This window comes from Peromyscus maniculatus, chromosome 19 (assembly GCF_049852395.1).
Source record: "Peromyscus maniculatus bairdii isolate BWxNUB_F1_BW_parent chromosome 19, HU_Pman_BW_mat_3.1, whole genome shotgun sequence".
In the NCBI taxonomy this organism is placed as follows: domain Eukaryota; kingdom Metazoa; phylum Chordata; class Mammalia; order Rodentia; family Cricetidae; genus Peromyscus; species Peromyscus maniculatus.
Genome location: NC_134870.1, coordinates 15,852,048 through 15,875,169, shown reverse-complemented (window position 1 = coordinate 15,875,169; position 23,122 = coordinate 15,852,048). Strand labels below are relative to the sequence as shown.

The following is a 23,122-nucleotide window of genomic DNA, read 5'->3' as shown; positions in this document are numbered from 1 at the left end:
AAAGCCAACAGTTATATGTTATACGACTGATCATGTACATGCAGGGATGCTCAGTCAAGAGGTTGGGTCTGAAGGTACCAACCTCTAAAGAAGGGCCCATGACCTAATGAGAAATAATTTCCCTGTCATCAGGGAAATAGAAGCTGGATGAGTACACAAGAGGACAATGCTAGGTCACCTCCAGAATTGGGTTTTGACAGCTGTAAGGTAATGAGGAATGCAGGAAGGCTCAGCCTCACCCCAGATCTCCAGACCAGCCTTCAGGGAAGCACATTGCTGCGGACTGTGCTTACAGGACACAGTTGATTGTTCAGGGACCCCTGGATATCCAGGCTGGCTCCGCTCTAGAGATGGTGTTCACCACAGTCCCAAGAACCCTTTAAAGGTTGAGGAGAGTAAGCTCGCACAAATAAAACCACGCTCTCACATGAATCCAGTGAGCAGCCTGGCACTTACCAGGAGGAACTGGAAGAGGGGTGCTAATCAGAGCCATCTTCCTGAAGACGGATGGTGGCCCTGCACCCTGGCTCTCAGGGATCAGGTGGCAGAGACCCGTGAGGAGCAAATGTGGCCATACAGAGCAGAGAGGAGGCCACAGGGGTGTAGGAGGGGAGATGGAGTCAGGAAAGAGCCTGGCCTGTCTGTCAGTCTGTCTGCCCATCAGCCACAGGTCTCTACCTATGCAGAGAGCCATGCTGGACAGGTGAAGCCTTTTGACCAGCTCAATCATCGTATTTATTCTAATTGTATCGTAATCGTCCCCAAGGAGCCTGGTTCAAATGAGCTTGACATTATTAAAATTTTAATGCCCAGTTTTCATAGCTGAATGAATATTTAAAGGGTATGTCCCAGCGTACGTTATGATGATGAAGAAATTAATGGAATGTCTTGTTTAATGCATGGCTATGTGTTGATGCACAGAGTGGCAGAGGGAGGGGTGGGGGACAGGGAGACAGAGCCGGAGGGGAGGGACTGGGAAGGAGCCACCTGCCTGCCCACCCTCTGCTGTTGTAAGGGGCAAAGCTGGCCCTAAATACCGATCTGGTGAGGCCAGCTCACTCCATACACATCTCTCTCCCCAAAGCAGAATCAGAAGTTGATGAGGCTGGACCTGGGTGTGGCAAGGGACAGGAAGGGGCCACTCCTTTCCGGCCCCAGCCACCTGTGCAGAGCTCAGGGAAATACCGCACTCAAGCCAAATCAGTTTGCTCCTTCTGAGGAGACTCTACCTAGAAAAAAAGACCACAGTTCCCAAATAGTCTCCACAGAGGACTGGCACAGGAGCCTTTAGCTCCTTAGGCAGCTGTTGCTGATGCAGGGAAGACCACCCCCGGCTGAGCTGACACCCCACCCCATCTGGGAGGGCAGGATCCAGAATGAAGAACACACCTTAGAAAAAAGACACACATGGTGGCTTTCTCAGGCCCCCCACACTGTTGGGAGGTGTGGATGGATGGATGGATGACAGAGGACTGGGAGAAAGGAGAAAAGTGAGGACCAATGGGTTCGGGGATCCTGGTTTAGGCCTGAGAAATAGTGTTTGCTACAGGGAGGGTGCAAGGTGGCCATTGCCCTTTCGGGTCTCCCTTTGTTCATCCTTCGCTCCATACCCCGCCCCCTTTTCCATTGGTGCCCTCTTGGCTTCTTGCCCAGCCCTCCGCCACACTTGGCCTTGTCACCTCTCACCACCTCTGTGGCCTGACTTGGTCCCCTCCACCCAGGCCAGCTTGCTCTGTCCACACCTCCTTCCTTAAGGCCGAACCGGGGCGTGATAAGGCTGGACCTACACAAGATGAGGAGCAGGGGAGGGCAGTCCTCCTTCCTGCCCCAGCCTCCTTCCTGCAGAAAGCCTGCTGGAGCTGGGAAACCTCCACACCACAGTCTGACACTTGACTTCTGCTGCAAAATAAGGAAGTCTGGGCAGCATTTGAGGCAAGCTCTGGACACTGATCACCCTTCGGTTTCGATGGAAATGACAAAATGGCTCCAGGAAGCTCAGCTCAGTGGGAGCCAAGCCAGCTCTGCTCAGTGGTCTGTGTGGAGAATCCATGGGTGCCCAGCCTGTGGCCGATGGCCGAGGTTCAAGTGACAGGACAGGGCGAACCTAGACTCCCGCCACCAGGAAGCCCTCAGTTAAGTTGGGGAGAGACCTAGGGGACGATGAGGAGTGAATGAGCCAGCAGTAAACTTCAGGGGAGGTCTAGGGGTATGGTCCAGGCCTGGCATGGGATGAGGGACTCTCGGAAGGAGATATGCCAAGCCTAACTCAGGAGTGTAAGGCTGAGCATTCTGAGTGGTCAGGTACCAAAGACAGGGCCAGAGAGTGGCTTGACGAGGCCAGGGTGTCTAGCGTGGATGGCTCCATGTACACGGAGAAAGTTTTATCACCTGTCGGTTGCCATGGAAAATAGGATCGATCATGTCAGAAAATTGTTCTGTCCCAGACCCTGGCAAACTGTAGGACTCTTCTGAAGAATACTAGCCTAGAACTCGGAACCTCCTCCCAGAGGCAGAGCCATCTCTCTTCCCCCCACCCCACCCCCACACTCACACATTCACACACTCACACTGCCGCTAAGGACAAGGCTTTGTTCACACACAAGGTCTTGTTCACACCTCTGCCTGCCTTACTCAGCCAGACTGTCTCGCCCATCACAGCCCTTCTCCTCAGCTCTTCATCTTGGCTACGATCCTCCTTAGGCCACCCCTGAGCCCGTCGTCCCACAGGGCTCCCAGCATCTTCCAACCCCAGAAGCAGCTGTCCGGAACACTGGGTTCGCACCAATGCTTCCATTTGCCGTCTATGTGACTCTGGGCTGGTGTCTTAATCTCTTTGAAGCTCTGTGTCTTTGACTGAAGTGACTCTCTTCACATATATTCTAGAAGTTATCGTAATCTAGCAGTATAATGCATGTAGCGGTGATGGCGTCCTGGGCAGCCTATGCCCCCCCCCCTCTTGCAAGTGAATTTCCACCCTCAAGTGTGCCTTTTATATGGAAAAGGATGGACTCCCTGCAAGCTCCTTCCCTCGGCCAGATCTCATGGACCAGATTTGTTCATTTGCTGGGGCTGCTGGGTGGTTTGAAGCGCCAAAATGTATTTCTCATTGCCCTGGGGGCTGGAAGTTCTAGAAGAAGGCGTGAGCAGGTTTGGTTTTGAGTGAAGTCTTTCTTCCTTGGAGAGGGTCACCTTGCTGTGTCCTCACACGGCCTTTGTCTGTGTGCGTAGGTCCCCGTGTTTCCTCTTTGTCTCGTAAGGACAGCGGCCCTGTGGGACCTGCCGTTATTACTCAGTGTAACTGTAGTCGCCTCCTTGATGCTCCTGGGTTTTCCCGATATGGTCACACTGAGCGCCACAGCCTCACTGTATGAATGGAGGTTGCAAAACTCAGTCCACAGTGGGGCCCCTGTCAGCCTTAAAGAAGGACAGAACATTGGAGCAGGGCACTGCAGGCCCAAGGAATGAACTTGAGGGAGGGAGATATGGAAATGTGGGGTGGGGCATGCATGCAGGAGACAGCAGAAGCAGCTTCTGCACCAAAGGATCTGTCCCGAGCTGCCCTCACTACCTGGACGTTTTTTATTCTCCACCAACTCTTTGGCCCTTCCTGCCCAAGTGGCTGGGGTCCCTAACTGAAAGCTAGTCACTGTGTCCTGGCAGTGTTGGCCCTGCCTCTCCTGGGAGCGTCCCAGCCAGGTTCCTCCCAGGAAGGCATAGCTAATATTCCTGACCTCAGAGAGCTATCCACTCTGAAAGCACCAAGGCTGGAGAGATGGGTGTGAGAAAAAACAGTGGTCATAACTGGGTGCCCGGGCCCAACTCTGTTAAGTCCTCAGATGGGAGGGGGAATAGGTAGTGAAAAGTGACGGGGTGGCTATAGCTCAGAGTTAGAGCACTGGCTAGCCTTAGGTTCAATCCCCAGGGAGACGCTAAGTTCCTAACAGCAAACCAGGAGTGACAAAACTCTCCACTGGATCCCCTCTCCCATAGTGAGATTCCTGGCTGGCCCCCTAGGACATCACCTTTCCTTCAGAGTTTGGAACAGACTGTCTTGCTGGGGATCCAAAAGTACGATGCCACACTTCCACACGCTGGCAGTGTGCTATAGTATGACACTCCTCCTGTGGCTGGAGGGGCTGGAGCTTTCTTTCATACAACGCACCTGTCTGTCACCCCCTTCCAGGGCTGTCTATCACGACCTGGCGTCAAAGCAGAGCAGCCTGGCCCCCAGAGGCCTGTCTCGCTGGCCTTGGCTCCGGCATCTCCTTCCCTGCCCGCCCTCGCTCCGAAGCCTGCGCGCTGCCTCTGTCCTTCCTTGCATGGCTCTGCCCTTCCCCTGGCCTCGGCTTCACCTTGCTGAGTCACAGACAGCCTCGCCGCAACCCCCAGTTGTCTCGAGGCAGCCAAAACTCACTTCAAATCCTAGACTGGAAGGCAGGAGGCAGCTTGTGACTGCTGCTCCAGGCCCCGTCAGGGAGGGGAATTGGCAGCAAGGTCTTAAGGTGCAGTGCAAGCGAGTGCAGAAACAGCCTTTGCAGACCCTGCCACAAGAGAGCCTGGAAAAGCACGTGACTGTCTCTTGGCCTCGGCTTCTCTGTCTTTAAAATGGGGGTGCTTTCGTCGCCGCTCTCCTTGCCTCTTGGGGCCAGTTCTTTGTGAGAGAAATGCATCTGCAAAAAGGGATTATGGAGGAGCATACAGGAGAAACACGGTGAAGACATAACGAAGGTCTCATTGTGTGGTTTCTGTAATTTGTATTGTCTGAAATACAGCGGGAACCCAAGGCTGGAGAGACCACCCTAGTACCTCGGAGCTGGGGTGTAACCAGCCGTTTGAGCCAAGATGCTTGGAGTGCAGAGACCCCTAGTGGCCAAATGTAGTATCGCACCAGTTCCAGGGAGAGGCCCGCGCAGGCCGTCCAGTGCCCCAGTGCCCTGACACCATATCCACAAGCACGAGAAACCTGGTGGTGTCTGCTCCACCCTCGGTCGACCCCTCTGACTGCCTTCGGGAACCCCAGTCTAGAGCTCCTCTCCAGACATAGATGTGGGAACCCAGTCCTCCGCCACCACTGTCTCTCAGGCCAGGCTTAGAAAGATGGCAGCGCCTGAGGTCAGACACCTGCAGGGACCAGCTCGGCAAAGCCAGTTGTGCTGAGGGACCTAAGGCTGGACCACGGGTGTGGCTCGGGGACAGGAGGGCCTTCTGGGTAAAGAGAGGAGAAATAAGCATGCTATCGCCACCCCCGGATTCTAGTATCAGGCTATTGAGAGCTATTCAAAGAGGGTGAAGCCCTATAGCTTCTCCTACCTAGAGGACCTCCTCCACCCACTCACCCCGCTGGCGCGCAGTACCGGGCTTTGGAGGATGAAGTTGTGGACGAAGACCGGTGGAACTTTGGAAGAATGTACCTGCTTGTCTCTAGGTGTGGGGGTCCCCAGTGGGGGCGTGTCCTGCACGCTGGCATCTGTGCACTGGAGCACTTTGGTACCAGGCTACCTGTAAAACGCTGTTCCCTCTACTCTGTTGCAGATGAACCGGCCGATCCAGGTGAAGCCTGCGGACAGCGAGAGCCGAGGAGGTAGTAGCTGCCTGCGCCAGCCCCCTTCACGTGAGGGCCCCCACTTGTCTCTGACTCCTCCCCCTCTCCTCCTTTCTTCCCACCCTGTCCGGCTGCAGCGACTCCCTACCTCTTCCTCTTCCTGCTGCTCCCCCTCGGGACTGAAGGCTAGGGACGGGACTTTGTTGTTCTGGGTGACTGATGTGGAAAGACAATAGGGAGGGGCTAGGAGACAGAGGTCTGCTTGCGGGAGGGAAGGGTTTAATACTTGTCTAAAGAAACAAGGAACCATGTAGGAGTTATCCATTCCCATGCTTTTAGTTAGGCAAAAAAGTGTGCCTGCATGCGTGCTGCCAAGAAAATCCCACTGCGATGGGATTTGAACACTGCCCCGTTAGGAGAGACCCAATGCTTGCAATCTTGTTCTAAGAGGAGTCAAGGCTGTGAAGGAACACATCTGAGAGGTGCTGTGGTGGAGGTGCAGGCCACACAAGGCAAGCATGGAGATAAAGATTGGAAAGGTGGATCCAAGCCGGCAGACAGATGTCTGGAAGGGGACGGAGGGAGAAGGACATGGCTTTACCCACAAATGCTCACGCCATGCACACATATGCATGCACACACATGAAAGATAGATAGATAGATAGATAGATAGATAGATAGATAGATAGATAGATAGATAGATAACCACAGAACCTCAGCCAAGGGAAGATAAGACATGTGGCCAGCCAGGGACATCTCTGTTACCAGGCAACAATTCCCCTGTAAATTCAGTGCCTTTACAGCAATACTGCTTCCCCACCTCGGCTCCAGGGTGACTTGTGCCCACCCTGGGCACAGCCCGATCTCTAGGTACCCCCTAGATAGGACTCAACCATGCTACAATGTGAAAAGAAATGAAGAGAAAATGATAAAGAACACCTCCAGCATCAGAGGTCAGCCTCTTTCACCCAGGCTCGGACTCCTTCCACAGCCAACTGTCTTTCCCATGGTACTGAGCACACAGCCTCACCTGAGAGAAAGAAGGAGACACCTCAGCCCAAGAGAGGGAAGGGAGCCGCAGGCCCCTGCTAGGGTCCAGACTGACAGTCTTGGAAAGGAGGTCGCTGTCCTTTCTGCTTCTCATGGAGTCTAGCTTTAGACCCCCAACTTCACACTAACTTTTCAACGACCTGGCCTCAGCACCGAGCAGTGCCCTCAGGAATGTGGACAAACTTGGTCCCTGGTCAGACCCAGGACCCCCCGCTAAGAGGATACTGTCCTACCCACCCATGGTAGGTGGCCACCCAAGCACCCACAGACTCAATAGGTGATGAACTGAGTAGCCACCCGTGAGCAGGAAACCCTAGAGGACAGGGAAAGGGGAAGGGCACCTGCTTCCAGCCTCAGCCAGCAGTGAGAGATCTCGGCCCTTCTTCCAGCAGCGAAGGCTCTTTCCCAGAACAAGAACTGCCTGGGAGAGTTAGTTCAGGTTACTATTGTTACAATGAAACACCACGATCAAAAGCAAGTTGGGGAAGACAGGGTCTATTTGGTGTACACTTCCACATCACAGTCAGGAAGGAAGTCAGGGCAGGAACTCAAACAGGGCAGGAACCTGGAGGCAGGAGCTGATGCAGAAGCCATGGAGGGCTGCTAACTGGTGTGTTCTCTGTGGCTTGAACAGGCTGCTTTCTTATAGAACCCAGGACCACCTGCCCAGAGGTGGCCCCACTTACAATGGGCTGGGCCCTCCCTGTCATCACTAAATAAGAAAATGCTCCGTGGTCTTGCCTGCAGCCTGATTTTATGGAGGCATTTTCTGAATGAAGGTTCCTATCTCTCAAATAACTCTAGCCTGTGTCAAGTTCCCATAAAACTAGCCAGCACAGAGGGGTTGGAGAAGTCTGGGGACAGAGTCCATTAGGCAAGGGGGGGCGCGTATGGGGATGAAACAGGGTGTCAGCTTAGTCCCAGCTATCTTTTGTCTCCTGCCAAGTCTCCTGGCTTCTTCGGCCAAGCCTCCCACCACAGTAGAACTTGGCTCAGGTGCCCCTTGGCCACTCCCTCTCCAGACTCAGGGACTTCTGCCCCTGGCCTTCACTTCACATTAGCTTGGCTAGCCATTAAGGGATTTCTCTTCTCTTCGTCTTTCTTCATCCCTAAAAGCTTATAAGGAAATAGAATAGACCAAAGATACTTAAAACTCAAGAGTCAGTTGTCCCGAAGGGACTCCAGTGTGACTAAAGGTGGCACTGGTCCCCGCGACCTACAGCTCCCCCCCCTCAGAACACCCCCTTGAGCCCTCTGTTTCAAGCTGCTTACCTGGCTCAGGGCCTTTTTGACCCGAGCTTCAGCTCCTACCCATGAGGGCTCAAGCAGATGCCTGGTGCCTGTCAGACACCCACCTCATGTCTTAGGACATGGACACATCTCAGCCAGGGCTCTCTGAGCAACTCAAGGACCCTGGTACCTGAGGTATAATAAATATACTCAGGTGTAAAGGGCCTAAGTGAGCAAGCTCTTCCCACTCTGGCTTCCTCCTTGATAAAGGTAGATCATGCCCTTGCTCAGTCTCACTCAGAGCTTAAGAGACCCATGGCAGGGTTCAGGATCTCTCCTAGAAATGGTCTCTAGAAGGCAGGCCCCGTGAGAGCTTGGTGCAAGTCACCCAGACATGCAGGGCCTCACCGCCCCATATCCAGGGGGTCCACATGATAGAGAGCAGCTTTCAAGTGGAGACAGGCTGCTGGGACAGTCAGTGCCAGCTGTTACCACAGGGAGGGACAGCCAGAGACCTTGGAGGAGTCAACATGACGAAATGGTACTTCTAGACTTGAAGGAAAGGGATTCCCCAGAGCTGGGAAAGAAACCAGGGTGGCCTGACCAAGGAAGGCCTCACCTAGAGAAGCCTCAGAGGGATCAGGCGGGTTCTGCGGAATCAGTGTGGGTGTGGGACATCCCCTCAGCCCCAGCCCAGCTGAATGCCTGCTCTAATACTCTTCACCCATCCCTTGCCTGGGAGGCAATTGCTCTCCAACTCCAAGCTGCTAAGCTCATCGCCTTTCTCCCATATATCTCCTGCTCTGACACTTGCCCCAAGCCAGATTAATCAGCTCTTTTATTCTTGCTGCGGTGGGAAGAGGGGGAGGGGGAGAAGAGCCAAACCTAAACATCTATCTATTAATTGCATATTCAATATTAAACAGGGAGATGGTCCTGAGTCAGCACTATCGCCAAGCTATTTTTTTCTTAAAAGAAAGTTGGTTTAAAATAATTTAATAACCATTAAATATTTCTTGTGGGGAAGGGAGAGGAAGGTGAAAATGCTTAAAGGAATAAAGGAGAGGAGAGAGGCGTGGAAGGGAGGGAGGGAGGGAGGGGTGGGGGGAGTGGAGTGGGTAAGAAGGAAGGAAGGGGTGAGAAGACATGGGTTAGGGACAGGAGAGGGCTCAGTGGGTTCAGTGTCAGTCCCGGGGACCTGAGGTTGAGCCTCCAGCACCTGGGTAGAAAGCTGAGCGTATGTTAGGGACCTGTGATCCTGTCACTGGGCAAGAGAGGCAATGTATACACAGATAGGAGCCTCGCAGGCCAGCCAAGAGGTGAGCTCAGGCTCAGTGAGAGGCCGGCATAACACAATAAGGTAGAGAGTAACTGAGGAAGATCTCAGACACACACACACACACACACACACAGAGAGAGAGAGAGAGAGAGAGAGAGAGAGACAGACAGACAGACAGACAGACAGACAGACAGATACACACACACACAGACACACACACAGAGACAGACAGACAGACACACACATACACACACACAGATAGACACACACAGACAGACAAACGCACACACAGAGACACACACACACACACACACACACACACACACACACACGCACACGACAATTTTTTTTTTAAGAAAAAACATGTGAGAGAAGGAAACAGATGGGGAGAGGGGCCTTGGGAGTGTGTGTTGGAGCCCGAGGGGGCAGGAAAGGAATCACCCCAGAAGCAGAGTGATGGGGGCCCGGCCCTACCCAGGCTGCATCCTTCCTTCATCTCAACCCCTGAAGCTCTGCTCCCGGGCCTCTCAATATTCCAAAGACTAAGAACCCGGGACATACGTGTGCCTCTGGGATCTCCACCCAACTGCCTTCCAGGTCACTAAAGAGACTGGCTGGAGGAGGGCTCCTCCCCACACCCTGCCCACACGGAGGCGACCACAAGCTCAGGCACTGCAAGGCTCCACTTCCCATTCCACTTCCTGTGCTCCTAGAGGCGTCCCATTGTCCCGTGGGGTTCTGGGAATGGGCATGGACAGGCGTCATTGGAGCGGTGAGTGCAAGGGTGGCCTCTTTACCTGCAGAGCTCTGGTACGGATGAATTGCTTAGTTAGGCTGACAGGAACAGCAGCGGGGTTCTTCCCCAATTCTCTCGCCGCCACATGAACACCAACGTGAAGGCCGGGGACTATCCGAGCCTTGGGCTAACGGGCCCAATTCTTAGCAGGTCGCTGTTCTCAGACTCCAAGCCTCAAGCTGACGGGGCTGGCCTTTGGAAGGCCTCCAGCAGGAGTATTGAGTAAGATTCCGGTCTTCCAGCGCATGCCCCACTGTCCTCCATGCTTAACTCTGGAGAGAGCTCACAGGCAAATAGACCCCAAAAGTCGTCACTCCTTATGGCAGAATCAGGCCTAATTGCTTAAAGACATGACCAGATTAAATCAGCAGTCACCTGGCCTTTGGCTGGAACAGGTTAAGCCCACATTAAAAGGGCAGGCCAAGTCTCTCCCTGCTAGGCAGGCTGCATTTTCCCCAGGCCAGGGAAGGGAGACTGAGATGGTAGCCTGAGGGAACCCAGAGGGACACCCGAGGAGTTCAGAGAAGTGGGTCAGAGGAGTGAGGAAGGACAAGGGAGCTTTCTGACCCCACCCCTACTCCAGCTGCAGGGCCAGAGGCAGACTAAGGAGGGGGGGGGAGCCCTGAGCTCTGCCTGGAAAGAAACATGGAGAGGTAGCCCTGTAAGCAGCTACTGACACACCCCCAAGGAAGCTTCTAGAAAGTGGAGAAACCTCTCCCTCCCCAAGTCTTACAAAAGTGCCTGGAGCCAAACATCCCAGTTCAATCTGCTCCCCAAGTCTTCATGTGTAGACTCCACCTCTCTCTCTCTCTCTCTCTCTCTCTCTCTCTCTCTCTCTCTCTCTCTCTCTCTCTCATTTCTGTGTCCCTGACTCTTCTATCTCTGCTAGGACTATGCAGGGGAAGAGAAGGAAGGGGAGGATTGTAGCAGGGGTGAGTCCCACCCTCAGCGGTCACTAGGACTGCCCTTGCCCCCACACCACCCTAGCAGGCGCTGGCCAAGTCCGTTAGCTGCGTTCTTGAAGCCTTTTGCTGCCCCCAGTCCACAATGGCATCTTCGGAGCATCCTTTTCCTCATGGCAGACACACTGGTGTGGCAGTGGAGTCCCGCTGGGCCAGCTAATGAGGTTGGACACGATGCATGTGATGCAGATCCCAGGCCCTCCCTGAGGCCACGTTCCCCACCATAAACCCAGGCCCCATTCCCTCCTCCCAGCCCCTCCACCATCTGTAGCCCCATCGGGTCCTGTGGCTTCTGAAATCCTATTACGTTCCTCATTTCTCCTCCAAGCATTATTCTATTTCTAAACAGACAGACCACGTGTGGTGTGTAAGGGTTCCCAGGGGCCTTGGGGGACCAGCTGAGGGGTATGAGTCCAGGCAGGGCAGCTGTCTGCTCCTGCAGTGGTTCTGGCCCAGGCACACGGCTGGGGGAGACCTATGGCCATAACTATTGACCTCCAGATGCTGCATTTCCCACTCCTGGGCTCTTCTAACAATACAATCCTCTTACACTCCAAAGGCCATTTACAGTGTGTTCTGATGAAATGGACTTGCAGGCTGACCCTGTTTTGTGGAAATGCACCATAAAAAAACGTGTCCATTTTTCCATCTTTGGAAGCAATGCATGACTCACTGGACAAAAGCTTCTGGCAGAACAGAAGCCCCTCCGGGTTCTGCGGAGGAAGCCCTCAGGCCAGGCAGGTGGGCGGGTTGCAGAGCCCAGGAAAGCAATAAACGCCGCCAGCCTGAAGCCAGCCTGGGTCCGCAGATCACAGGGCTTTGCCCTGTTTCCACACACACACACATCGGCCTCCGGTTTGGAGCTGCCCAGAGGATGCAGGGATGAGCGAGCCAACCCTAGCTAGCAGAATGTGGCTGGTGACTGAGGTCTCACAGCAGCCGCCAAAAGGAGCTGTCAACACTTTGGAGCCCAAAATGTTCACACTTCAGCAGCCCCTGCACCTTCTGAGTCCCCACAGCAGGTCTTGGGAGCCGGACTGGGCAGCACACTCCCCCGTCTGTGCATATTCGTGTGCGAGCATGTGTGTGCTTTGCCCGCCCACCAGAACTTGTTTCAGAATGGGCACTCCCTGGGTCACGGGGACTGTGACAGTACCATGCTCCCTCCTGCGAGCTGGTCCCTTGAAGGAGATAGGACAGCTAACTTCAGGTTTGGCCGGGACACCAGACCAGGTAGGCCTGGAGAGGCCCAGGAACCACTCATGCATCTGCCCCTCACCTAGTCCCATTTTTATGAAGAAGAAGGTGGAAAGGGGCAAGAGCTCAGTCGGCGAGGTGCTGGCTGCACAGTGTGACGACAGCCTAAGTCCAATCTGCAGAACCCCTGTGAAAAAGCTGAGCGAGGTGGCACACGCGTGTGATCTCAAATGGTGGACAGGCAGAGATGAGTCCCTGAGGCTCACTGCCTTTGGTGGTTCCAGGCCAGTGAGAGACTCTGTCTTAAAAAAAAAGACAGGGTGTGGTCAGCAAGATGGCTCAGTGAGAAAAAGGCCCTGCAGCCTAGCTGGCCACCTTAGTTCAATCCTTATGACCCGCCGGGTAGGAAGAGAGAAGAGACTCCTTTAGCTGGTCACTGACCTCCACACATGTCCAGTCTGCCCTGTCCCCAATCAAGCACACAAAATTAATAAAATGAAAAAAAAGAAAAAAAGGCCAATTGAGATTAAACTAAACTAAAGATGTTTAAAAAACAAAACAAAACAGTGTGGACAGCATCTGAGGAACAAAACCTTAGATTAAACCAGGCCTCCACATGCACACATACATACGTATCACCACCACTACACACACACACACACACACACACACACACACACACACAGCAGAACACCTCCTCAGCAACCCCCCTCCCCACACACATCTCCTGTCTCAGGCCTGTTTTGACCCCCTGTTACCACTGGAATGTCTTAATTTGTATCATGTTTTCTTTTGAACCTACCCCAAAGCCCATGTCTCAGGTTCATTTTGGACTAATGTTGGAGGAAAAAGAGCCACAGCAACGTTCATCTTGAATGTAGGATCGCAGGCCCAGGCCTGGGCCCGTCATGCCCTATTCATGCAGTCTGAAAGATTTGGAAGGACCAAGAGATAGCAAACTTATGGCTAAGCCAGGCTGTGCAACCAAGGCGTGGCTTCCCTACCGATAGGTTCAGTGACGTGTCTGCAAACAGGGCCTCTCATTTTCTCTCAAGCAGCTCCAGTTCTTAGTTTCCCTAAACCACAGGGCAAGGCTCACTCCACCTTGTGACTTTCATTCTCATAAACCCAGTTTTCTGACTTAAAGGAATCTTGGTCCCCTTTCCTTCCCCACTGGGGAAGGAGTTCTTAAAACCGAGGACCCTCCGCTAATTTATACAGCCGCACCAAATAGACCTGTGAAGACAGCTCTATGTGGCTGGGGAGGTGACTCCATGGGGAAGGGTCCCTAGAGGGGCCCCAAGGCACTCCAGTGGGGCAGACACACATTATAAATACATCTGTAACTCCCGCCACAGGTGTGAAAATATAATTAACTGCAAACCTCCTGAATGTAAATGGACTCCAGGTTTTCAGCTGGGGGAGGGTGTGAGGCTTGATCTGCATTTTGGTTTTAAAGTGGGTGTTTCTGGGTTTTGTTTGGTTTGGTTTTAAGCATTAAGAAAGTTGAGACTCAAGCTCCTCAACAAATTCCCTCTGGCCCCAGCTAATTTAGCAAACCACGGTTTTGGGGGAAATGGGGTATTAATCATAGCAAATGGCCTTCTGGATGATATTTAAAAGGGCCTCCTGCCTGTGAGCCTGGGAATTGGGATGACAGAGAGAGGGGACTAGGCCCCCTCTGGTGAACCATCCCATGGCCACGCTGAGAGTATCCTGTTCCCTGCACTGTGTGAGCTCACAGGAGGGTGTTCCCACTTCTAGGAAAGATGGGGACAAGGAGAGAGAGGAAATGCTTCCTCTGCAGTCCTCGGCATAGGAGCAAAAATTCCCAGTGTTCTCGGGCTCCTGCTACAACTCACCAAGACAGTTTGACAAGAATACGGGCATAGCTGGGAGCTGGACAGGGAGAGGGAATAGAGTGTGTGAACCAGGGATGGAAGCATGAAGCTGAGCTCGTGCTAAGGGAAAATGAGTTGAACCCAAGTGGGTGAGGGGCTCACCATGAGCCAGGATGAAGGGTGTCTGGCTTTGAGGGTTTAGGTAAGGTGTAGGACCCTGATTTTCACAAGGGGCTTTGAACAGAGGGGTTTAGGTAAGGGGACTCACTCTCAGACCTGAGAGTTAGGGGGTAACATGGTACAAGGGCTGTTCTGGGGTTGTTCAGCCACGTGGAGTGAGGAACCCCATGTAAGGAGCTGGGCAGAGGTAGGCCCAAGCTTCCCATCCTGGTTCTGACTCTGGCCTCCCTGCCTTTCCCACAAAGCTATCCACTCCGAGAGCTACATGCTCTCTCTTATTGCAAAGATGATGAGAACAGTCCCCTGAACTTCTTTTTGCAAATGGAGCATAGTAGAGCTGTGGCGTGCCCCGTCATGGTAGTGTGGCTTTTAGAGTCTGGTATATGGGGGGGGGGGCAGAGCCGGTAGCAGGGTGAGGACCTCTGGAGAGATGTGAGGAAGCAAGTGCAAATAGAAAGCATACCACCCGAGGAGGGGGCGTGGCTTCCAACAGGTGCTGCTGATGAGGTAATAGGGACAGCACATGGGCTGTCACGGCAAAGGATGAAATTGGAGACAAGGATGGCAGGTATGTGGGTGGCATTCCAGATATTTTTAAATCTGTAGAAGAATGGGTTTGGTTGGAAAGGTGCATCTACTTAATGGAACGAGAGGAACCTGGGCTTGGCCTTTGTACATGTGTGTCGGTGCATGCATGTGTCATGGTGCGTGTGTAAAACTCAGAGGCGAACCAGCAGGAGTGGGTCCTCTCTTTCTACCCTGTGGATCCTGGGAACTGAGCTGAGGTCATCGAGCCTGGCAGCAGGTGCCTTTCCCCAACGGGCCATCTTGTCAGCCCTACCTTGTTTCCTTGAGACACGTTCTCCCACGGGTCTGGATCCAGAAGACTGGGCAGTAGCACAGAGTATAAAATATGGCGCTAAAACAGGACTGCAGGCTTGGGCCGGAGGATAAAATGAAGAGATGGGAGGCTCCAAGTCAGCCCTTGTACACACAAGTGTAGGTGTGCACGCTTATGCTTTCGTCTCTGGTCATTTAATTGAGGCTGCCCTTCCTGGCCCCAGGTTGGAGACACAGGGCTTTGTCGATGCATGCAGCAGGAACTGCTGGGTCTCTAGAAGATGGAAAGAGACCGTGGTGCTCCAGTCCTGCCACTGAGTCATCCAGAGCGTCTAGAGTGAGAGCCTCACACCTGGTAGCAGCTCTCTGTGCCTGACTGAGCAGCGGCTCCATTTATGAAATGAGAAATAAGGGCTAGGAGAGGAGAGTTGACCTCCTTGGGGCAGAGAGCGGTCATTAATCCTTCTTGTCTCAATCCTTCTGGTCACCTCCACATCTTGCTGACTTCTCATGGGGCTTTGGGACTTCTCACAACCCCTCACTGAAAAACATGTCCTCCCAGCCTCCAAGCCCACCATCTTATCCACCGAGAGGAGGCTGGACCACTGTCTGCAACGGCTTCTCCTACTCCTTGCCCAGTGCTTTTGGGGAACAGGGGTACAGGGGACCTCAGAGAGGGTCTAAGGCTGGACCTGCTAAGGTGCCATCCAACTGATGGAAGGAAGAATCTGTCTGTGGCCATATAAGTGTGGCGACCAGCTGGGAGGACCAGGCAGTAAAAGCCTATGGAAACTCCATGGAGGAAAGCAGCCTGAATTATCAGGGCCTTGCCCATCTGGAATAGAGGTTTCACAGACATCAACAGGAATCCATGCTAAGGATAGCCTATGATCTCAACACCCTGAACACCACAACCCATCCCTGGGTAATCGGCTTTGGTGTCTCAGGATGCTTAAAGTTTATATATAAATGGCCAGTTGCAGTGAGTTTCCACACCAGAGTGTATTCCTTATCCCGCAGAGCTTATGAACCATGAGACAGATGTGGAGCTCTAGGGAGCTATTTTCCAGCCTCTTCTGGGCTCTAGGCCCTGGAGAAGCTCACAGGCTAGAGTGAGGAGATCCGTTGACGTGAATGAGCAGTGAGGTGTGTGCCATGGACAGAGGGAGGTCTACACCAACTGGAGCAGCCTGAGTGGCCTTATGTTAGAGCGGATTCTAGACTGAGATGCCACTGAGATAAGAGATGCAAGCCCCATGGCCCGGGGGGGGGGGGGGCGGCGGGGGAAAACAAGGAAACTAAATGGCCCTGGGAAAGACGCCTAGGAATACCAGAGAAAGTGTTGGGGTCTGGCTCCTGGAGGAAGAAGAGAAGGCCTGGGCTCTGTAGGAAAGTCTGAGCCCACCGGAACTAGCCATGGAAAGATGGCCACCTAAAGGCCACCTACAGGGAGGATGGCCAGTGTATCAGCAGAACAAGAGATCCATGCAGGCTCCGGCCATGAGGATAGGCAAGAACTATGGGAATAAAGGCAGCGATTCAGGAGCCCTTCATCACTAGAAAGCATAAATCCAGTACCTAGCCATCCCTCCCCTAGTGTCTGGTGCCTCGGAACCCCCAGCACACAGCCACCCTTGCAGCACACCTGACCCATCCCAGTTATCCAGCTCCATGCCACCAGTCCGAGCCTTCCTTGGTCCACCCTACTGGTCTGTTTTCTCTAGCTGTTGCCTCTCTGAGTCCCCAGCTCTGACACCCTCTTCTGGCCTCTGCATGCACCGTGAAGTCAGGCATGGTGTTAATTTCTCATCTCCATGGAGACTGTTCCCTGCTTAAAGAGAAGCATGTTTGCCTTCCTCGGAGCTTGTCTGGGGATGGGCGTCAGTCTGTGCGTGCTCCATGATGCCAGTCTCGTGCCCATGGCTGAAAATGCTCTACCCTCCCTAGCTGGGCCAGGCAAGCAGCCTACACTTCAGACTTCCTATCTGCTCTGGCCCCACAAACTGAGATAGGGTGGGCAGGGGGCTGGAGCCACTGACATTGGAATTCTCCTTGCAGCACATCTTAATAATTTAATGGCTATTAGCAGGGCCACTGTGGTGGGGGAGGGGCACAGAGGGAAGATTTATAGAGAGAATTCACTCCAGGTTGGGGTTTTGTCTTCCTCTGTTTTCCTGGCATTTATCATGCATGTTTTAATTTGGATCGGAGAGTTGCTACCATCTGGCCATTATCGCAAAGAAATATTCATTTTCGCTGAGTGACACAGGCTCCATTCATCACAGAGCATGCTGATTGCCCCACGAGTGTGGGCTGCACTTTCTCCTTCACTGGAAATGAACCTTGAGCTGTGGAGGAGGTCCAACGTGCCAGGAGCAGCACAGAGCTGACAGCTACCACTGACCCTCCCGGCCTAGCTGACAGGAAACAGTAGGGGAAGGGGGCAGCCACCACAAGCTCTTACCTCCCTCACTTGTCCTGCTGGAGGTCTTGGTGGCTCCTTCAGCCTCACCCTAGGCTCCTAACAACCAGTCCTCCCAGAAGTCCCTCTCTCTAGGGTAGCCAGATCCTGACCTCTCCTTGCACACTGGCTTCTGATGTTGTCCTGCTAAGGGCGGAGTCTGCCTATGCAATTTTTCCTTCTCAGAACCCTGCCTGAGGAGTTAGTTTCATTACTTGTCAAGACTGGATGGGAGGAAGTAGGGACTTTTCCTCCCATCACATGATGGTGGCAGGAGATCAAGCTAGACTTCAGGGAAGAGATGAGACCGTCACTCACCAGGGCGTGACTGCAGAGGAGGCTGGGAGCCTCTGGAGTGTGAACTCTCCTGTATAAGACTTGGACTTTCGAGGGAGTGGTGCAGCATTCCATGACTGGACAGGGTCTCACTTAAAAGTCCTTCACCGCCACAGAGCAGAAACAGGAGGAAGGCTTTCTCTTCAGCTACTGCAAGGCACAATCCAGGGCACTGGGAGCTGCTCAGGTCCTCCCTCGGTTTCCTGCCATGATGGAGGAAGGTGCAAGAAATAAAGGTTAGCATGTCCCCTGTGAGGTCACTCCTATGGACTCGGTGGAGATGGGATTCCTAGGCATGAAGACTTGGGCAGAGCTGTGTCTCCTTCCCTTACCCCCACAACATTAGACATTTAGGAAAGGAAGGAGTTAGGGTCAGAAATGACATCATGGAGTGAGAGCTGCCTTACCAGAGAGACAAAATTTGGCAGGAGAACTTTCATCTGAGGAATTTAACCTCTCTTGGGTCTAGACAGATACTCAGTGGCTGATACATATTTCCTGGAATTCTGTCCAAGAACCCAGACCCAGACTGAGGTCCTGATACACTGCCACCGATCCACCACAAGACTCAGGTTTGACTGGTCTGAGTCCAAGGGCAGCCCTAAGACAGCTTCCCTCTGTCTTTCCCAGCAGGAGGCAAAGCATCCATGTATTACTGCTCAGTTGTACAGAGGAGGCGAATGAGACTCTAGGGTTCACTTCTGGGTCATCCTCAGACAACCTGATCATGCACAAAAGAATGCCAAGCCTTCTGACTCCCAGGCTACCTTACTTCAAGTAACACCCCTTTGAGAACTGTTATTCCAAGGAGCCAAGATGGCAGTGCTCACAGGTCGCCTAGTCCAGTTGGGAGCGGTGTTGCATTCTAGATGCGGCGACTTGCCTGCTTGTTTCTCCAGACGGTTCTTTAGTCTGGCATTTGTTGAACTAAGTTGGCTGTCCCTTAAGGACTTGGTCCTGCCTCCCCCAGGGTAGGGATTTGGTGGCCTGCGCTGTGGAAGATGGAGACATTCCTTAGAGGGACCGAGGGGGCGGGGCTGAGCCCCTGCCCCCAGCACGCAGCGCGCCCCTCCTCCCCTGGAACTCTTTCAGTGACACCAACAGCTCGGAAACATCTGCTCCTCCATCCCGGGACCCGCAATTTGAATAAATTATCCCGACGTGGAGGCAGCCTGTTATTAATGGCTCGAGATTTATAAGATGCTTTAGTTTAATAACGCTGTGGCCCGGCGCTGCGCCACGCCTGGATATTTTTATATTTTGCCCCTTCCCCTGCCTCGGTCCCGCGCCACCCGCAGCCGCCTCCTGGGCCGAGTCCCAGACCGCATCCCTGCACACCCATCCCCCACCCCAGCGCCCAGAGGTTGGCTTCCCAGCGCCACCAGCCCCTGCCTGCTCCCAGTCCTCTCTCAGAAGACTCGCTCAGGAGCCCATGGATGTCAGTTTGAGTGTGCTCCTGGCCCTGCTCTTGCTCAACGAAAGACCAGGCAACTAGACGGGTAGGGCGTGGCGTTGGACAAAAAGTCCTGTCCCACGTGCACTCTGTGTTTCTTGTCTCGCTGCCTTTGAGGACACAGCGGAAGCGTGGGGCTCCTCCAGTTTGGAAGGCTGCTGCTTATTTCTTTACCCAAAGCGTTTGGTCATTCCTTCTTTAGCTTGTCCTTCCGTTAACGACCCCCGTATCTCAGTCATGAATCCCTCCCAAATTAAATGCAACACCCGTGGTACTACAAACTCAGCCCCAAGCTTCAGCCGTCCGCTGGCTCCCTTGTTAAAGGCTCTCCCATGGTGCTCACCTATGGCCAGCTCTTCCAGAGTCTCTCAAGTCTGGGGAACAGTAGGTGTTCACAGTGGGTTTTCAGTGTCAGCCTTTCCACATGTGTGCGTTCATCTAAATGAGTGAGGTCTTCTGCAAAAGCAAGAGAGGGCATGCACCAAGAAGGAGAAAACAGGCTGAGGACTGGGTTGGGGGTGGTGGTGGCTGCTAGCTGGAGATGGAGCATAGAAAATGTTGACTTTCAAATAAATAGCCAGTGTCCTCATCCTGTCCCAAAGTAATGTAGGCCACAGGCTGCGGAAGTGCACAGACCTGGGCCTTGAAGCCCTGGTGCTGGCTCAGGGGCACCTCCCCACCCCCACCCCAGACACAGCTGTCCCACAACAGTTGAAGGGCCTGCTGCTGGAAACACCCATGAAAGACAGTGTTTGGAAGAGACAGACACAGGACCAGCCTACATGCTCTGCTCCCTGTGAGTCTCACAGTCACTGGTGTGGCAGACCCCAGGGGGGTCTTGAGAGATCCCTCTCTGCCAGAGCCAAGCTTAAGCGTGTGGCTTATCATTCCCGGGACCCAACGGAGACACAGTGTAGGATGTGGATGGGAGTACAGGCTGCACCTAGCTTATCTCCCCACTACCCCCTCCCCATGTCCCTCCACTGGGTTCTGAGGGCTTCTAGAAACCAGGCTCTTGCTGCCTCACATTTGGGCTAATGTAACCAAGGGACTCTTGCCTTCTGCTAAGAGCCCCACCATTAGAACATAATTACTGCTTAAAATGACCTTTAAAATATGTTTTAAATTCAAAATGTCTTTAAACCCTCCACCGAACACCATTTTTCAATTTCAACAACTGTTTTCTTTTTGGGGGGAACTGAGGGGTGGGTAGTGGATGAAAGAGCCCTCCTTCTGTGGATTTCCACTATTAATCTCTCCCCACTGCAGGGGAAGTCTTGAAGGAGGCCCAGGAATACCTGAGCAAACTGGCCGACATTAGAACAAGGTCTACCCTTGCTCCCCACTGGTTCAGCCTCCTCAGACAGAGGCTCCACTCACACCTCCGCTCACCAGTACCTCTGTCCCCAGCCTCCAGCCTGACTTGTCCTCACCTGGAGAGACAAAGAAAGTCCTTTTACCCATTCTCCATCCCATATAGTGTTCCTGGAAATTTCTGTGCTTTTCTGAAGGCCCCCGAGAGTCCTGAAGGCCTTCCCGGCCATGGCCAACCTTAGTCCTGTGGCTTCTTGTTCCTGGGAACATGTTCAGTTCCCTGCCGGCTCAGCAACATGCCAGGGCCCCCAGTTCCTGCAGAGTGATACCTTCTGCAGGCTCCGTCTCTTCGGGGCTTGGCTGGGGCACCTGGACTCCATGAAGTGCAGGAACAAGAGAACTCAACCCTTCCCGTACCACACCATCAGCACTGTGTTTATAACATCAGTGGAAAGCAGTGGCTTCGGTAGTCTATAAGAGTGATACAGCCATTGGAGGAATCATTAGCAGCCAGTGCCTTCTGGCCTCTAGTAGGATCCAACGGAGAAGGGCCCTCAAGCAACCCTCAGGGCTTGTGGGATAGGAGAAGGGTAGCATAGAATAGGTGAGTTCCTGGGGGAGGGTGGAACTGGGCTGGGAGAAGCCTTCTGGTCAACTATCCTGCTCTGTACCAAGCAGCCCACCAGCATGGGCAGATAGAGGGAGAACATGGCTTGGGAAGAGCTGCTCAGGGTAGAAGCAGTTCTCCCTGGGAATGCTGGCTGGGAGCTGGATGCAAGTAGTTTGCCCAGGAGGTTCACTAGAGGAAGTCCTGTCTCCTCCTTCTGGGGCAGCATCCACTGAAGGACTGGGCAAGAACAAGATCATGCGTGGTCCTAAGGGGCATTTGGGGACATGTCTAGTGATTGACGCTCCCTACAGCTTGAGTCACAGAAGGTAACACTGGAGTCTTCCTGTCCTCTACCTGGACTCTACATTCCATTTGCTCTAATAGCCCTAGCAAGATCTTGTCATTTTCATTCAGATGTGACTTCAGAGTCTTTATCTGTCCTGCTTCTGCTGCCTCTGTGATGCCTTGGTCACCTGGCCCTGCCTCCTGGCCTCCTGGGTGTCCCTCAAACATCCTGTTCCGTCCCCTGTGCTGGCTGTTCCCTTTGGAAAAAGCATTGCTCCCCCAGATGTCACTTCCACTCCCCTTGTCACGGCAACTGCATCCCTCTCACCAAGGCCCACCCATCTGTCATGTTCTTAATTCTATTCCCATACCATTGCCTCCATCTTTTCTTAATCATTGTGCGCACCTCCTCCACTGAGAGATAAGCTCCACGCCTTGAGGGACTCTCTGTTCCCTGTCTCTTCACCTTGAACAGTGCCTAACCCAAAGCCAGGGTGGAGGATGACTGGCTGAGTTCACAGGACAGGGACTCACATGCCCTGCCAAGAGAGAGGGATGGGGCATGGGGTCCAGTGACCTGCATGCTGAGAGCATCGACCACAGCAGGTTTATAGGAGCCAAGAGCCAGGGGCTAGAGGAAAGACTCCTCTCTCCAGAAGCATGGTGGTCCAGAGGCTTAGATCTGTCTGGGCAGGGGGGTGTTAAGGAAGCTCTGAGTGGCTTCTTAGAGAAGGGATGCTGGCGATGGATCCAGAAAGTGAGTGGGGGAGGCTGGTGGGTTCTGAGTGTCCGGCCCAGGAACTAATCACCTGGCAGGCCTATGAGGTAGAGGAGTTGGTCTCATGAGTGTGTGGGGTCAGGTTGTTGGCCTTCAAAGCGGGAGGCAGAGAGGATAGCTAGAGCCTAGGACTGAGAACATGACTCACAACCTGGCCAGCTTCCAGAAAACTCTATGCTATCAGGCAGAGAAACACATTTGAGAAAACAGAACTGTGAGAGTAACGTTGAGGCCTCGGTTGCCATGGGAACGTATCTGTAAATACTTAACCGCACACATTAAGTGACACTGGAGGGGTGGAGCAGCAGCAGAGGCCTGCACCACCGGAGACAGCCGAGGCCTCGGCCACTGCCTTCCATCACTGCCGCTGAAGGCCACAAGGTCTCTGGCCAGTGTCCCTTCCCATTAACCCCTGTTAGCCCCACACGGCGGGAGAGCTTCAAAAGGGTAGGCTCTGGTCCTGCCTTGGTTTCTTGTCTGGTCCCTGGGACCTTGACTCCCATGAGCTTCCCAGCTGCAGATGCTAGGCCTTTGGGGCCACAGGGTAGGGAACCATGAAACAATGGAGAAATCAAGCAAAGCTTTGCTGTCTTGAGGTTGAGAACCCCAGAAAAATTAAAACTCCAAGGCAGGACCAGATCAAACAGGTGGGTGCCTTATAAGAAAGATGCTGTGAGGGATGGAGTGGAGATAGGGTTCAAAGAAGTACAAATAGGCTTGTGCGCTCTCTCTCTCTCTCTCTCTCTCTCTCTCTCTCCCTCTCCCTCTCCCTCTCCCTCTCCCTCTCCCTCTCCCTCTTTCCCCCTCCCTCCCTCCCTCTCCCCCCCTTTCTCTCCCCCTTCTCTTCCCCTCTCTTTCTCTCTCTTGTAGTCCAAGCTGGTCTTGAACTCCCTATGTAGCTAGGATGACCTCAAACATCTATTCTTCTTCTTGTTTCCACTTCCCAAATGCTAGACTTACAGTCATGT

General features: G+C 53.4%; 1 protein-coding gene across 36 annotated transcripts in view; it reads left to right on the top strand.

Annotated features, from left to right (window-relative positions):
- Positions 1-23,122, top strand: part of Celf4 (CUGBP Elav-like family member 4) — a 287,070-nt gene that overhangs the window by 220,945 nt on the left and 43,003 nt on the right. For 21 of the 36 annotated variants that reach the window (XM_006971417.4, XM_006971416.4, XM_016003025.3 and 18 more), the window contains exon 3: positions 5,533-5,611. In XM_006971417.4, the coding sequence (XP_006971479.1) occupies positions 5,533-5,611 (79 nt within the window). The remainder of the gene's footprint in view (positions 1-5,532; positions 5,612-23,122) is intronic. The other 15 variants (XM_042264209.2, XM_042264197.2, XM_042264204.2 and 12 more) reach the window with 1 other exon arrangement.